This window comes from Myotis nattereri (genome assembly GCF_964212035.1).
Source record: "Myotis nattereri genome assembly, chromosome: 11".
Classification (NCBI taxonomy): Eukaryota; Metazoa; Chordata; class Mammalia; order Chiroptera; family Vespertilionidae; genus Myotis; species Myotis nattereri.
Window position 1 is genome coordinate 20,866,023 of NC_138086.1, and position 15,617 is coordinate 20,881,639.

The following is a 15,617-nucleotide window of genomic DNA, read 5'->3' on the forward strand; positions in this document are numbered from 1 at the left end:
AAAGGGAGAGCTGGGGTGAAATCTGAGCAGAGATTTGAGCTTGAGCTCGCATCCCACCAAGCGAATGATGCTGGACAAACACCAGCCTTTCCATCTGATATTCCCACAAGGCCACACCTTACGACTAAAATCTATGTCCCGTGAATGCCGAGCTGGAGAGGCTAGATGGAGACTTGGCAGCCGCTCTGAAAGACTGACATTTCTACACACACACTCCCCACAGACACTCACCCACAGGTGGGGTTCTTGGCAGAGACCCCGCTAAGGTAAGGGCCTGGGAATTGCATGGCCCCTTGGCCTCCACTAGGTTGTCTGAGTCAGCACAACCCTTCCCCTGGCAGGCCCTTGGGACCTGGACCAGACAGAGGCCACTCCTGAAGGCAGAGTTTGCAGTGCCTAACCCTGGACAGGGCCCATGGCCCTGGCTGAGTGCAAGGAGTCAGCCTCAGCTGTCTGTCTGCTGGGCTCTGCTGAGCTGCCCGCCTCTGCACATGGATCTGACAGGAGCCTGCAAGGGCAGCCCCTGGGCTTAGGCTCCGCCCAAAATGATGTGGTGAGAAGACACCAGGCCTTCTTACTCCACTGTCCAGGACAGGTGGCTGCACACTGGCCTCTCCATCCCCTCCCAGACAGTCCCTTCTCACCCTATTCCACCCACTTCAGAAGTAAGGACAGGCCTGGCAGGGTAGCCCAGTTGGTTAAAGTGTCAACCCAATACACCAAGGTTGTGGGTTTGATCCCTGGCCAGGGCACATACAAGAAGCAACCAATGAATGCATAAATAAGTGGGACTACAAATTGATCTCTCTCTCTCTCTCTCTCTCTCTCTCTCTCTCTCTCTCTCAGATAAATAGAGGAAATGGGTCCAAGTTAGGGGCAACCCAGCCCCAGCTAAGAGGGACAGATAAGCATAGAGCAGTGATGGCGAACCTTTTGAGCTCGGCGTGTCAGCATTTTGAAAAACCCTAACTTAACTCTGGTGCCGTGTCACATATAGAAATTTTTTGATATTTGCAGCCATAGTAAAACAAAGACTTATATTTTTGATATTTATTTTATATATTTAAATGCCATTTAACAAAGAAAAATCAACCCAAAAAATGAGTTCACGTGTCACCTCTGACACGCGTGTCATAGGTTCGCCGTCACTGGCATAGAGTCTCACTGGCACCTAAGCAAGGGACAAAAAAATCTCCAGAGTCAGCAAAGCCATGGAGTAGGAGGAGGGAAGCATAGGGTAAAGAAGGGGGGCAAAGATACAAAAACAGGAGGCATTTAAAGTCTGTTTAACATATTCAGTGTCCTTTTCAGATTTAAAGTCACTTTTTAATTTAGGAACATTATAACACACCACGGCTTCACTGAAGGTCATATGAGTGTGGTTAGACCAGGTTCCCGACCACAGCACTACTGCCGTGTTGGCTCAGACAATGGTTTGTCGCGGGCTGTCTGCTCACTGCAGGATGTGTCACAGCCTCCCCGGCCTCTCCCCGCCAGATGCTGACAGCAGCCCCGCCATCCCAGTCATGCTGACCAAAGAAGTCTCCAGACACAGAAGTCCTCTGAGAGGCAAAATCACCCTGCTCCCCTCCCTCCCCACTGGCTGAGGGCCATTGGTTTAGACTTACAAATGCCCGGAACTGAATGGAGAACAGTCAAGGGAAAAGTCATTTTTCATTCTAAAAAAAGAAAAGTTCTAGAAAAAGAGCATATTTCCTGAAGAGTTTCAGGGTCCCCCCCCCCCCCCCCGCTATTTTCTAGGAGCTTATTCCAGGAATAGTTTAAGAGAGGTTGCAGGCATATAGGGGACACAACAGGAAATCATGCATCAGACATCAGAGCAAAAGAAGAGGGACAACCGTGGAGAGTTCAAGAGACAGGAATGAAACTGACAGTGACCACCCTGTGAGGTCCCTACGGATGGACCACATGTGTGCTTTCCAGCAGCTGCTCATTTCCATAATGCAGTGTCCAAAAAGCAAACGCAAACCAACTGTTCTTGGGAGTAGGACAGACAGGGATGCCCCCTCGGGGACTTCACGAAGGAGACGCTGGTGTGATCAAATAAACCATGTCCCCAGCAGCTGCTCTGAGCGGACATCCCAGTTTCACGGGACGGGGCCAGCTACTGACTACTACCCCTCCACATGGACTCGACCCAAAGCACAGTTTGGAAGTGGACATAAACCAGAACCATCAGGATGGGGCCGATACTGTGAGACCCCCCAAGAGGGACCCTCACTCTGTCCCATAGATTGACGGCGACCCAATCATCCGCAGGAGACATCACTTGATGCAATCAGCAAGAGGCTTTATTCCAGCATGCTGGGGCACAACTCATACTCACGCAGGAGCAGAGGAGTTGGGCCCCCAGCAAGGGGTCTTTCAGCTATTTATATGCAAAAATCACACATCAGGGAGGGGTTGCATGCAGGAGGGTGTCTTGATAGGGATAGGGCATTCCTGCCTGGTGTTTTTACAACCTGTTTATCTCAAGGTTGATTGAAGCCTGGTTTACTCAGCCTGCCCTTTGTTGGGGCTATCTCCTGGAGGAACAGCCTTGGGGAGGGCGTCATTCTCTCTGTTCCTATCTCTAGTGGGGGAAGCCTAGGGAGTTGAGATAAAACAGGCAGCTAGGCCTGGCAGCTGGGCCTGTGCAGTTTGTAACATTCTTTCAATACCAACTCTGCTGGGCTGCTCTGATCCAGGGGACATATAGGCTCTCTGAAATGCATTTCTCCCTATTCTCTCTATTGTTTCTCTCTGCTTAGTGTTGTAATAATGTAATTTCTGTTTTGAGTGAATTCTATATACATCCAGAGCTCAAAAATTCAAGTAGTACAAAGGAATATACGGTGAACAGTAAGTTTATTTCCCAGCCACCCAGTTCCCCTCTCCAGAGGCAACCAGTGTCCACTTTTTGCTGTGTTTTCTTTTTTTATTATTGATTTTAGAGAGAGGGAGGAACGGAGGGAGGGAGAGAGAGAGAAACATTGATTTGTTGTTTCACTTATATATGCATTCATTGGTTTCTTCTTGTCTGTGTCCTGACCAGAGATCGAACCCACAACCTTGGCGTATTAGGATGACACTTTAACCAACTGAGCTACCCTTCCAGAGCCCTTTTGGCTATATATATATTTTTTTATTTATTTCAGAGAGAGGAAGGGAAAAGGAGAGAGAGAGAAACATCAATGATGAGAGAGAATTGTCGATCAGCTGCCTCCTGCAGGCCCCCTACTGTGAATCGAGTATGTGCCCTGATCAAGAATCAAACCATGACCTCCTGGATCATAGGTTGGCGCTCAACCATTGAGCCACACTGGCCAGGCTTTGCTGTGTTTTTGATGTGTGTGCTACATGCTGTTGAGGTGGCTCCAACTTCTGGTGACCCTATGAATGAGCCATGTCCATGATGTCCTGTCCTTAACAGCCCTGCTCAGCTCCTGCAGACTCATGCCTCTGGCTTCTTTTGTGAAGTTGGTCCATCTTGTGTTTGATCTCCCTCTTTTCCTGCTGGGTCCTAGCATTACCGTCTTTTCCAAAGAACCCTGCCTTCTCATGATGTGCCCTAAATAGGACAGCTTTAGTTTTGTCATTTTTGCTTCCAGTGATGCTTCAGGCTAATTTGCAGGGTGGGGAGTATTTTTTCTGCCAGCGGCCATTTGGATATTTATAGCATCATTCACGGGCCATACAGAATTATCAACTTAAAAAGTTAGCCTGTGATATTTGGTCAAACATTTAATTAACTCATCCCTAATGCCTTGGCAGGGCCAGACCACATGATTTCTCGGCCTTTAAAGGTCCCATGGGCCAGACGTTCCCCACCCCTGGTCTAGAGTATCTACGGAGCTCTCCTCCAATCCACATTTCTTTTTCTTTTAATATATCTTTATTGTTGAAAGTGTCACAGATGTCCCCTTTCACCCCCCTCCCATTGACCCCTTCCACCCCACTCCCGTCCCCCCGCCCACCAGGCCTTCCTCCAACCCCATATTTCAAATGAATCAATTGTTTTCCTATCAGCTATCTTTACTGTCCGACTTTTGCAGCCACACATAGTAACTGGAATAGGAGGGTGCAGATGATCTTGGCCTCCGTCTCCAATGACACATCTTTGCTCAGATGGCCTTTCCTAATTCTTCCATTGCTGCCCTTCTGGGTCTCTGGCCTTTGTTTCTTGGCTGCAGTCTCCATTTGAATTGATGACTGAACGAAGATAAGCAAAATCTTTAACAATTTCAATCTCTTCATTGTCTTTGTTAAGGTGCTCACAGTGGCTTGAGATGATGTGTTGTGACAATGTTGCCTGTTAACCTCTGACCCCTAGGACTCTCCATATAAGTGTTTGATTATTGCATGTAGAGAGTAGAACTGAGATCCTACATCAGGCCTGGGATGTAGGCCCCCAAGTCCCCACTCCCAGTCTCTCTACATGCAATAATCAAACACTTATATGTCCCGTCACCAGGGGAGGAGAGGCCTCATTGCACTCAGGAGCGACAGGGGATGAGATAAGAAAAAGGTCGACATGCTCTTGTAAAAATGAGGAACCATCCAAGGGTTTGCCTGACTGAAAGCTACCCTCAGGATGGGGGGAAAGTCTCAGAAGTGGATTCTCCCAGAGGATTCCATTGGTGGCTTTTTAAATGCAGTGAGAAGTCATTTGGGCCTGAAGTCCCACTGCCCCTAGAGCAAGACCACAGTCATTTTAACCTGGAAAGAGAATGCATGGTTGTCGCTAAGGGGTTTCCACCAGGGCAGCACTCCTCGCCCCGGAAGCCCATACCAGGAAGTGCGCGCGCGCGCGTGTGTGTGTGTGTGTGTGTGTGTGTGTGTGTGTGTGTGTGTGTGTTGGGGGTGGGGGTGGGGGTTATGGCTGACACCGTGACGGAGGAATGATTACTGGTATTCAGTGGGCAGAAACTTGCTCCAGACAGGCTACACAAAGAAGAAGGATCCTGCCCCAAATTCCAGCAGCACCCCTGGAGGGAAGCACTGGCTGGGGCCCAACGCTGGTGTCAGCCCTGAAATATTCTCAGTAAAATCCCCCTCGGAGCCCTTGCTGGGAGCAACCTCACTCCCTGGCACACCCACCGGAACGAACAATGCAGGGAATGTCTGCTGAGGTAATGGAACAACGCCTTGAGTGTGCTTTTATTTATAAGCCACTTTAAAACCGGGGAACGGCTACCCAAAAAAGACTCTGGCTTTAGACTGGATGAGCTGTCGCCTTTTTCTCCGGCCATGATTAGTTAGCAGAGCCAACTGTCTGGTCCAGACACTCCTGGGTGGAGATAATGAAATTTTACCCCCTGGGTAGTAAGGAATGCTGGCCAATCCATTCTCTAAGGTGGGGCCATTCTTCCTGCTTATCCAAGAGAGGGATTGGCTCAGTAGGAAGCCTGCTTACATGGACGGCGGGTGGGAGGGTGTCTTCAGGCTTATGGTTTCTACTTCAAGCCAAGGGATGAGGATTCACCTGAATATCTGTTGCACTAGCGACTTTTTGTGCAAACTCCTGACTTTTACTCATCCGTGCATTCCACAGACATTAGCTAAGTGGTGCTGTGAGGATGAAATGAGATTCACCTGGTCAAGTGCTTACACCGAAATGCGTGGAAATCGTTTGTATTGTCAGCATGGCTGCCAAGAGCTAAACACAGGGCAGGAACCAAAGGCCAGTAAGACAGGTCCCCCCGGAACTCCCATTTCCCCTGGGAGCGAGCAGCGTCCCTGGGTGTGATGGGTGCAGTCTCCCACAAGGCCCCGCTCTCCGAGTCTGACCTCCCAGCCACTCTCATTTGGGAAACTCTCAGCCCAAAGGGCCCCCACCCAGGCCTCCCTTGGCCTGTCAGCAGGGTTTCCCTGCAGCCTCCGTGGGCAGGATGGGCAGCGGAGAGAGGGAGGGTATTTACCGGATGTACGTATCCCCATCTTTGGTTTTCTAGAAAGTCTGGGTAGCAGTGTGAACTGAATTTAAAACAGGCTTCCATTGAAATAAGTGTGCCCCTTCTAAACTAAATTTAGGCAAGTTTATTTCTTACAGTGGGGATGGCACCAGCCTCACCAGGTTGTCAGAAGGTGAAATGGGATCTGTAAGCCAGGAGCACACGGCCCAGCCCATCGTAAGCATAAGTGGCAGCTTTCCTCTTGTGTATTTTCCTGGCCCTCACGATGGCACCATCATAACCCGGTTCCTTACAGAGCTTTACCGTGTGCAAAGTGTTTTCACAGACACTGTCTCCCTGGATCCTCAAAACCTTCTGCGAGGCAGACAGGGCAGGTGTTACTTCCCCAACTGACGGGTGAAGAAACTGAATAACTCAGCAAATTTCACACAGTAAAGGTGACCTGGGCCGCCTCCCACACCCACACCCACACCCACACCCACACCCAGGAGGCTCTTCTGTTTGGAGGGTTTTTTGGTGGCCTGATCCTCAGGTCAGACAGAAGCCTGGTTCGTCATTGGTGCAGGAGATGCCAGACAGGCTCCCTGAGCCCTGGGTTCTCCCGGACAGTGGAGGCTGCTGGAGGCTGGCTTCTTCTCTGCCCTTCCCCAGCAGCACCCTAGGAACTCCACATGGGAGCCCTGGGGAGACTGATCACGGGTAAGGAGGGGCCCTGCCTAGAGTACCGGGTTTCTGTGTAACCCTGAAGTGCAATGGGGAGGAGCAGGAGAGAGCGAGGCCTGGGGCGTGCAGCCAGCCTGGGCTGGGAGCCAGCCTGGAAAAGAGAAACCACCTCTGGAAACCACACACTATGGCTGAAGCTGATGTGGCAGGGAAGGCACATCTGGCAGGAGGCAGTTATGACAGGCTCGTTGGTCTAGGGGTATGATTCTCGCTTAGGGTGCGAGAGGTCCCGGGTTCAAATCCCGGACGAGCCCTGCTTTTCCTGGATTTATTTTTCTTCTGCCCTCCCCACGCCTACCACACACATATATACTGCCTGCCCTTTCTGGAGTAGAAACACACATATGGCCTAGGTCCCCGTGTAAAACCCAAGCTATGAAATGCACAGGATTCAAAGTCCAAGAGCTAAGATTCAAAACTGAGTCTCGGTTTTCCTCTCGGCAATATGGGAGCAGTCATACTTATTTCTCAGAGAAACTATGTGAAATCTTTTTGCAAATTATAGTGCACTTTACAGACATACAGATTGTTAGGAATAATAATAACACAGAAAATCCAGAGTGGAACTTCTGGCAACATGGCAGACTGAATTAATGTGGCTATCTCCTCACCCAGCACCCCCTCAAACACACACACAAATCTGCATAAAATAGAATTTTAAAATTAAAATATGGGCAATTGCAAAAATTTAGTTTGTGTGTTTTTTTTTAATATATTTTATTGATTTTTTACAGAGAAGAAGGGAGAGGGATAGAAAGTCAGAAACATCCATGAGAGAGATCGATCAGCTGCCTCCTGCATGCCCCCCAGTGGGGACGTGCCTGCAACCAAGGTACATGCCCTTGACCGGAATCGAACCCGGGACCCTTGAATTCGCAGGCCGACGCTCTATCCACTGAGCCAAACTGGTTCGGCAAAAAAAATTTAGTTTTAAAAAAAGAAAGAAACCCAAATATTAGACTTAAGGAAGGAAGACAAAACCAAATAAAAGAGAAGAGGAGGCTGTCCCAGTGGCCATGGTGGGTTTCAGACAGGGACCTGGAGCTGCATTTCAATGCTTCTGGTTATGGGATATGTGGCCTCAGCCCACCAGAGATAAGGTGCTGGGGCTGGACCCCCTGCATAAAGCTCAGAACATCAAAGATCCACCTTCTCCGTGGAAAGAAAACTAAAAACTACACACACCAGTCCACAGACGCGGAGAAAAGGAAAAGAAACCCTGAGAGATTGAAGTCCCGAGTCTGAGCAAATGCTTGTATTGCATCCGGATTTACATTATCTGATTGATGCTGATTCTCAAGCAGAGAAGTTAAACAGAAATCTGGTTTTGGACCCTTGAAATCCCTAGGAATACCACACAGCCCCACAGAAGCAAGAAAGAGCTCTGTAAAAATGTTTTCATAGGCCAGAACATATGGGGGACTCTCTCTCTCTCTCTCTCTCTCTCTCTATCTCTCTCTCTCTCTCTCACACACACACACACACACCTGCTGTAGAAGAGCTCACAATAAAATATTATAAACCAGACAAGGAAGTAATCAACCATAAGAAAGAGTCAGCAGACACAACAAACAGAAGAATTAACACTCCCAGAACTGTGCTTAATAGAAAAACACTATATAATAAGTATACTTAAAAGCATTAAAAATTAAACACAAGAAAATAAACCACAATAAAAATACTGGACTATGAAAAAAGCAGCTTATTGAGAGGGAAAGATAAAACATTAAGAAATGAAAGGCATAGCATTGAAATTAAAGACTCAATGATGTATTAAACAGTAGACGAGACCCAGTTGGAAAGAGAATTAGTGAATTGGAAGATAGAGCTGATGAAATCATTAAAACTTTTGAGGGAAGGTGATAAGATAGAAAATATGAAAGAATAGTTAAAAGACATGAGGGAAAGAATGAGATATATATTTATATACATGGCATATCACAACCCTATCTATTTACCTAAAAGCCCAATATGCAAAGTGTCCCCTCGGGAGTTCGATCACTCGCTATGACATGCACTGACCACCAGGGGGTGGCGCGGAACAAAGGGAGGCCCTGGCCAGCAGCCACTAGGGACCCTACCTGTGCACAAATTTCATGCACTGGACCTCTAGTATAAAATAGGAGCTCCTGAAAGGGACAGGAAGAATGGGGGGGAAGTACTATTCCAATAGATAATGGTTAAGAATTTTCCAAAATGGAAGAAAAACACAGATCTCAGTTTGAAGAGTCCTGAACTTATAAACACATCGTGGCAAAACTGCAGAACACCGAGGAAAAGAAAAAAAAATCTTAAAAGTAACAAGAAAAAAGAAAGGCTTGTTTGCCTAGAAAAATAATAGTTATATTGGCTGACTTCTTTTTTTTAAAATTTTAGTATATTCCATTTTTATTCTTTTTTAAAAAATATATTTTATTGATTTTTTACAGAGAGGAAGGGAGAGGGATAGAGAGTTAGAAACATCAATGAGAGAGAAACATTGATCAGCTGCCTCCTGCACACCCCCTATTGGGGATGTGCCCGCAACCAAGGTACATGCCCTTGGCCGGAATCGAACCTGGGACCCTTCAGTCCTCAGGCCGATGCTCTATCCAATGAGCCAAACCAGTCAGGGCTGGCTGACTTCTTATTAGCAACAAAATATTATAGAAAAAAAAATATGTTCAAAAGATCAAGAAAAGCCTGGCAACTTCAAATCTATGCCCACTAAGTTTCCATTTAGATGGTGTGAAGTAAGGAAGTTCTAAGACAGTGGCTGAGAATGTTTACCACTTGAAAACTTTCACTGAAATGCCACCAAAGGATATACTTTGCAAGAAGGAAGGAGTGGAATGCAAGAAGGAATGGTGAGCAGAGAAATTTATGTCAGTGACTCTAATCAAGCACAGAAAGCCACTGGTAAGAGTGTGAATTGGTCAAACAGCTTTTTTTTTTTTAATACATTTTATTGATTTTTTACAGAGAGGATGGGAGAGGGATAGAGAGTTAGAAACATCAATCAGCTGCCTCCTGCACACCCCCCACTAGGGATGTGTCTGCAACCAAGGTATGTGCCCTTAACCGGAATCGAACCCGGGACCCCTCAGTCCTCAGGCCGATGTTCTATCCATTGAGCCAAACCAGCCAGGGCGGTCAAACAGCTTTTTAGAGCACTGTAGCAATAACTAGTAAAGTTTAACTAGTGAAGTTAAGCACATATTCTCTGACCTAGAAATTCTACCTCTAGGTATCTACCTTAGAGAAGTGCTTACATATACGCCAAGGAGGCATGCACAGCACTGTTCATGGCAGCTTTGTTTATAACCCAGAAAACTGGAAACATTCTAAATGCCCCTTAGCAGAAAGAGGAATAAATAAATTGTGGTACCAGTATATTCAAACAATGAAATAGTATTCAGAAGTTAAAATTCATGAATAAATGTAAAACATTTTTGAGAAAAAAGAAAGTTTGCAGAATAATGTATGCAGTATGATACCATTTAGATAGATTTTAAACACAAGTCAATATTCTGTAGTGTTTGTGAATATATACATAGAGAATAAAACTGTAAAACTATAACTAGAAGGGCTATCTCTGAATCAAATATGGCAAGAAATGAACAGAAATTGGATTTCAGTGGATATTTATTGTTATTCACTGTATCTCTGTATTTTTCTGCATGTTTAAAAGATTTACATTTTCCCCTTCTAACAAAGGGATCTAGGCATTTAGAAATAAGGGTAAAGGGGGATAAATGGCCGCATCAATCCTGAGAGGATGAGTGTTGGGATGGATTAGGAGGGAGGCTGAGTCCTGAGTCCAGGGATTACAAGGATTAATTTAGATCATCTCCCTCAGCTGATCACCTGACACCCCCACCTCTGCTGGCACTTGGGAGCTGCATCCTTGGGCCCTGGCCCACTTCCCCCATAGCTGCTGAGTCTTTCCCTCCTGCCCCCTAATCCTGCCCCTGCCCGCCCCCGCCCCCCCTTCTCAATCCAGTGCTGGTCTGGCCAGGATTTGCCCACATTTGGGTCCTGAGAATAGATTGGTTCGGATCTCCCTGAATGCCCTCCTAATGGAGGGTGAAAGCTGACCTGCAGGCCAAGAGCCAGGGAGAAACTAGTCTTAATACTCAGGATCAGAGCTCCCCGAGGAGCGCTTGGACCCCTGGTGTCAGAGTCGGCAACGTCCTCCCTTGACCTTCCCTCCATCAGCCCAAAGGTCAGCAGTGAACACTAGCTGCTCACTGACCGCACCGGCTGAGGCAGAACGAGGAGCTGCACTATGGCAGACCACACAGCCAGGAGGCTTGCAGCACTAGGCTGTCAGCCACCAGAGCTCTCTGCCGCCCACCCTCCCAATGCCACCCCCTTCCTCGTCCCTGACAATTGTCCTGCTCCCCAAGTCTGGGCAGGTCTGATATCTGCAGTCGACCCTCCGGAAGGGTCTGGGTGGGCTACTTCAACAGCCTTTCCCCGACGGGATCACGTTGACCACAGGAATACTGATCTCTGGGGAGCAAATGAAACCTCCATCATCTCTCAGAGCACTCGGCTAGGGGGATGAGAGGGAGAAGGGAAGGCGAGGGGGAGAGAAGAGGAAGGGGAGGGGAGGGGAGGGAGACTCTTATAGGGCAACGCTATCGTTATTGGGCAACATTTAACTCCCTAAGCGTGAAATCATTCTGGGAAGTCTTAGGAACCTCCAATACTTTCCTGGAGGCGCCGGGACGCCCCTGTTCCTACGTGTGTGCCGCTCTGTCCCTGCTGAGACCCGCAGAGATGCCTGGGGGACAGACAGTCCTTGGGTGAATAACTGAATCACTGAAACCAGCCCTTTGGGCTTCCACATCTACAAGAGGGAACATCAGCAGTTCCCACTCGAGGCGGCTACAGGGGTGGGGTGCGTGCATCGGGGCTGGTGGCCCACGGGGTTGGGGCCAGGGCGGGAGGCCGGGCGGTGGGAGAGGAGGTCTTCGGGCAGCGCGGGCTGCGGGGCCACGGAGCGCTCCCTGGTTGGATTGGGCGGGGGCTCCGGGAAGGCAGAGACAGGGCCTGGCATTTCGCGTTCGTGGGCCCCGGCTTCCTTCCTCCAGCCTCGCAACTCGGGGGCGCGAGGAGCCGCTGCGGGGGCTCGAGCTGCAGCCCTGCGTGCGGAGTGAGTGCGCGCTTGGGGGGACAGGCGGGGAGGGTCTGCGCGCTTGGGGGGACAGGCGGGGAGGGTCTGCGCGCTTGGGGGGACAGGCGGGGAGGGTCTGAGCGCCTGGGGGGACAGGCGGGGAGGGTCTGCGCGCTTGGGGGGACAGGCGGGGAGGGTCTGAGCGCCTGGAGGGACAGGCGGGGAGGGTCTGAGCGCCTGGGGGGACAGGCGGGGAGGGTCTGAGCGCCTGGAGGGACAGGCGGGGAGGGTCTGAGCGCCTGGGGGGACAGGCGGGGAGGGTCTGCGCGCTTGGGGGGACAGGCGGGGAGGGTCTGCGCGCTTGGGGGGACAGGCGGGAGGGCTGGTCCACCCTCGTCCTTCCCTCCCCGTCGCTGAGCGCCCTGAGGCCGGGCCCTGACCCGGCGCAGAGGGGTCCCCGCGCGCAGCCGACCCCGGCAGGACCCGCGCCAGACCAGGGCACCGTGCCGCTCCCTCGGGGCGCAGCCTCAGCCCAATTAGCCGCGTCCGCCCGCCCGCCCGCTCCCCCGCCCTCCCCGCGCCCCGCGCCGCTCCGGTTCCCCAGCCGCGGTGCAGGGAGGGCTTCCCGGCGGCGGCGGCGGCGGGCGGGGCGGTGTCAGGTGCCCGGCCAGGCCCCGCCCCCTCGGCCCGCCCCTCCCCCTCCCCCTCCCCGTCCCCTGCGCACGGGCGCCGGGTCCGGCCTCGCTGCTGCAGCGTCTGCTCCCGGGGACGGCGGCGGCGCGAGCGGCCATGGAGGCGGCTGCCGGGGCCGGCGCGGGCGCCGCGAGCTGGAGCTGCCCGGGCCCAGGTCAGAGCCGCCCCTTCCTCACTCTCCACCTCTGCTCCCTGCGGACCCAGGGTCCTCCCCCCCCCCGTTCCCTCCCTAGTCCTCCTCCTCCGTCCCCCCCCGCCCTGGCCGGGCTCCATCTTTCCCGGCTGGCCCTCCCGCCACCGCCACGCCTGCCCGGGAGCCTCTCCCGCGCCCTCCCCGTCTCGTCTGTGCAGCCGGCGGTGCTTCCAGCCCTGGCTCCGGACCCTGCACCCCGCCGGTCCGAAGGCTCCCGAGGGTGGGGCGCGCCAGGTCCCGCGGGAGAAGGGGGGTGCAGGGGGGAGCAGCTCCGGCCTAGACCCCTTCCCACAGCCCCGCCCCCAGCACCTGCTCCCTCCGCGCACCGCCGCACCCTTTCAGCCGCTCTTTTCCTGGCTCCTGCCCTCCCTCCATCCTTGTCTCTCTCCTGCGGTCCCCTTTGGGCTGAAGAGACACACACCCTTTCCGTGTGTGCGAGGGAGAGGAGGCTGGACCTGGGGGTGCCGAGGAGGGTGCAGGGCGGGGTCCCCGCAGGCGCAGCTCGAGAATTAAAACCCCGGGGCTCCAAAGGGCTAGAAGGCACGTCCCCTTCCTTCTCGGCCCTGCACCCAGCCCCCAGCCCAGCCGCCCCTGGCATCGACAGCGCCCCCTCTGTCCCTGCTGGCAGGCTCCACTGTGACCACTGTAGGCTCCTACGAGGGCTCTGAGGGATGTGAGAGGAAGAAAGGCCAGCGCTGGGGGTCCCTGGAGCGGCGGGGGATGCAAGCTATGGAGGGTGAGTTTTCCCAGAAAGCTTTATTTCTCTCTCTTCCCCTCGCCTCCTTCCGCCCTCTGACCCCAGAACTCTGAGCCAGGACACAGCTCCTTCCTCCGTTCACCTTAGCCCCCTCCGGCCCTCCTCGGGCTCCGGCTTGGAGGGAGGTTCCAGGTGCGTCCCTTGGGGACCCGAATCCCCACCTAACCAGGCTGTGTGTCCCGAGGGAGCTGCCAGACAGCCAACAGGCCTCAGCTGGACAGAGCTTTTCAGCAGGGGGTCTGTTCTTGCTGCCTCTCAACCCAGACCCCAAGCTGTCTCTTGTTTTGAAAAGCTGGGAAGGGAGAGTGTGAATTATGTTTCTCGTGCCACCATCAGGAACTTCATACGCCAGCTTTGTGGCTTTGGTTCTCTGGGATCGCTTACTGCCTGAAAGAGATGGCCTGGGAGGGGGCAGGCGGGAAGGCCAACCTCCCAACGCTCATGTGTTCCCACACACCCCTGGGCCTTCGTGGGTGCTGCGACACAGGCCCCTGAAGGGATGCTGGTCCTTTTTCCGGGACTTCTGTGCACACTCAGTCACTGCTTCCCCAAGGGGGACAGATGACTCAAGGGGCCCCAGATAAACCTTAGGCTGCTGTTATTGAAGAAAATAAGATCAGGGATTCAGGTTTTAAAATGAAGCAAACAATCACAATCCAGATACGATGTTTGCTATTTAGAGGAACTGCATTGCAGCAAAGGAGAGGGTGCTCACCAACCAGAGGCTAGGGAGCAAGCACACCCCAGTTTCCAGTGCGTTAAAGGCTTTCTCTTATGCACAAGCACACCCTCAGACTCCCCCCTGAAAAACTACACTGTGGTCACCAGGGGAGGAGGGGCCTCATTGCACTCAGGAGGGACAGGCAGGGAGGGCTGGGAGAGGACGGACCCCCGCCCCCTCCCCCGCAGACACTCAGCAGGGAAAAGGAAGGTGGACCTTGTGGAAAATTTCAAAAAGAGCACATTTAAAAGGGCCCGCGTGTTTGTCCAGTAAAACATTCAGAATCACTTCGTTCAGTGTTTTCTTTCTCTGCCTGCAGACAGGCAGTGCCTTTTTGTTACGGAAAGGCTCATTTCTCACAAGCGACCAGGATAATTTTTAACTTTCTACAAACCCCCAAACGGTAACTCTTGCCCCGTTTGGCCTGAGATATGCCCAGTGTCTGAGTCCTTTCTTGACTACTTGTCCCACTACCCAGGGACCGGGACTGGAAGACGCAGGGGTCCTCATGCAAGCTTCACATGGCCGAGCCAGCACCGGCTGCTCAGTTGGCCCAAAGGCGGTAATGGGAGGCCACCAGGTGCAGTAGGGGTCCAGGAAGGGCCCGGAAGGGGGATGGGCTACCTCCAAACTTGACCCTCACAACTGAAGACTCACGAGTGCAGGGCCTGCCCAGAGAGTCCTTGGGGGACACCAGGTGGCACTATTAAAACATCTCTGCCCTGAGCCGGTGTGTTTGAGCGCCAGCCCTAGAAGGACCCTTGAAAGGAAATTGTCTCTGACTCCCTGGTGGGCTGGGTGTCCTCCCTAGGGGAAGTGTTACTCCCAGCGCTCTATGAGGAGGAAGAGGAGGAGGAGGAAGAGGTGGAAGAGGTGGAAGAAGAGGAAGAGCACGTGCAGAAAGGTGGTGGTATGGGCTCCCTGTCGTTGGGCAAGCACCGGGGCCTGAGCCTCACGGAGACGGAGCTCGAGGAGCTGAGGGCTCAGGTGCTGCAGCTGGTGGCAGAGCTGGAAGAGACCCGGGAGCTGGCAGGGCAGCACGAGGACGACTCCCTGGAGCTGCAGGGTGAGTGTCTGTGACTGAGGGCCTGGCCCAAAGGCTCTGTGCTCACTGGCTCCCAGGCCTGATGTAGGATCTCAGGCCTCATGCTGGATCCCAGGCCTCATGCTGGCCCCTGTCTCATTGCAGGGCTCCTGGAGGATGAACGGCTGGCCAGTGCCCAGCAGGCAGAGGTGTTCACCAAGCAGATCCAGCAGCTCCAAGGTAATTCCCAGAACTCAGGCTGGAGAGGTGGAGGTCTTCCAGGGACTTGTGTCTGGAGGGTTTGGCTGAAGCATAGCAGACAAACAACCTAATTCAGCACTTTCTCCTTTTTTTTTTCCTCTACTAATCTCACCCTTTCTTCTCATCTCATCATTCCCCTCATTACCTAATTTTCTTAAAAAAAAATTTTTTTTTAATTGATTTCAGAGAAGAAGGGAGAGGGATAGAGAGATGGACACATCGATTATGA

General features: G+C 52.1%; 1 protein-coding gene across 5 annotated transcripts in view; it reads left to right on the top strand.

Moving 5' to 3' along the window:
• The first annotated feature begins 11,474 nt into the window (after nt 1-11,474).
• Nucleotides 11,475-15,617, top strand: part of CCDC136 (coiled-coil domain containing 136) — a 29,499-nt gene continuing 25,356 nt past the window's right edge. For 2 of the 5 annotated variants that reach the window (XM_081101905.1, XM_081101909.1), the window contains exons 1-4: nt 12,463-12,586; nt 13,254-13,361; nt 14,915-15,169; nt 15,293-15,367. In XM_081101905.1, coding sequence (XP_080958031.1) covers nt 12,529-12,586; nt 13,254-13,361; nt 14,915-15,169; nt 15,293-15,367 — 496 coding nt within the window. In that variant the 5' untranslated portion in view covers nt 12,463-12,528. Of the gene's footprint in view, nt 11,524-11,588; nt 11,779-12,462; nt 12,587-13,253; nt 13,362-14,914; nt 15,170-15,292; nt 15,368-15,617 lie in introns of those variants that run through there. The other 3 variants (XM_081101907.1, XM_081101908.1, XM_081101906.1) reach the window with 3 other exon arrangements.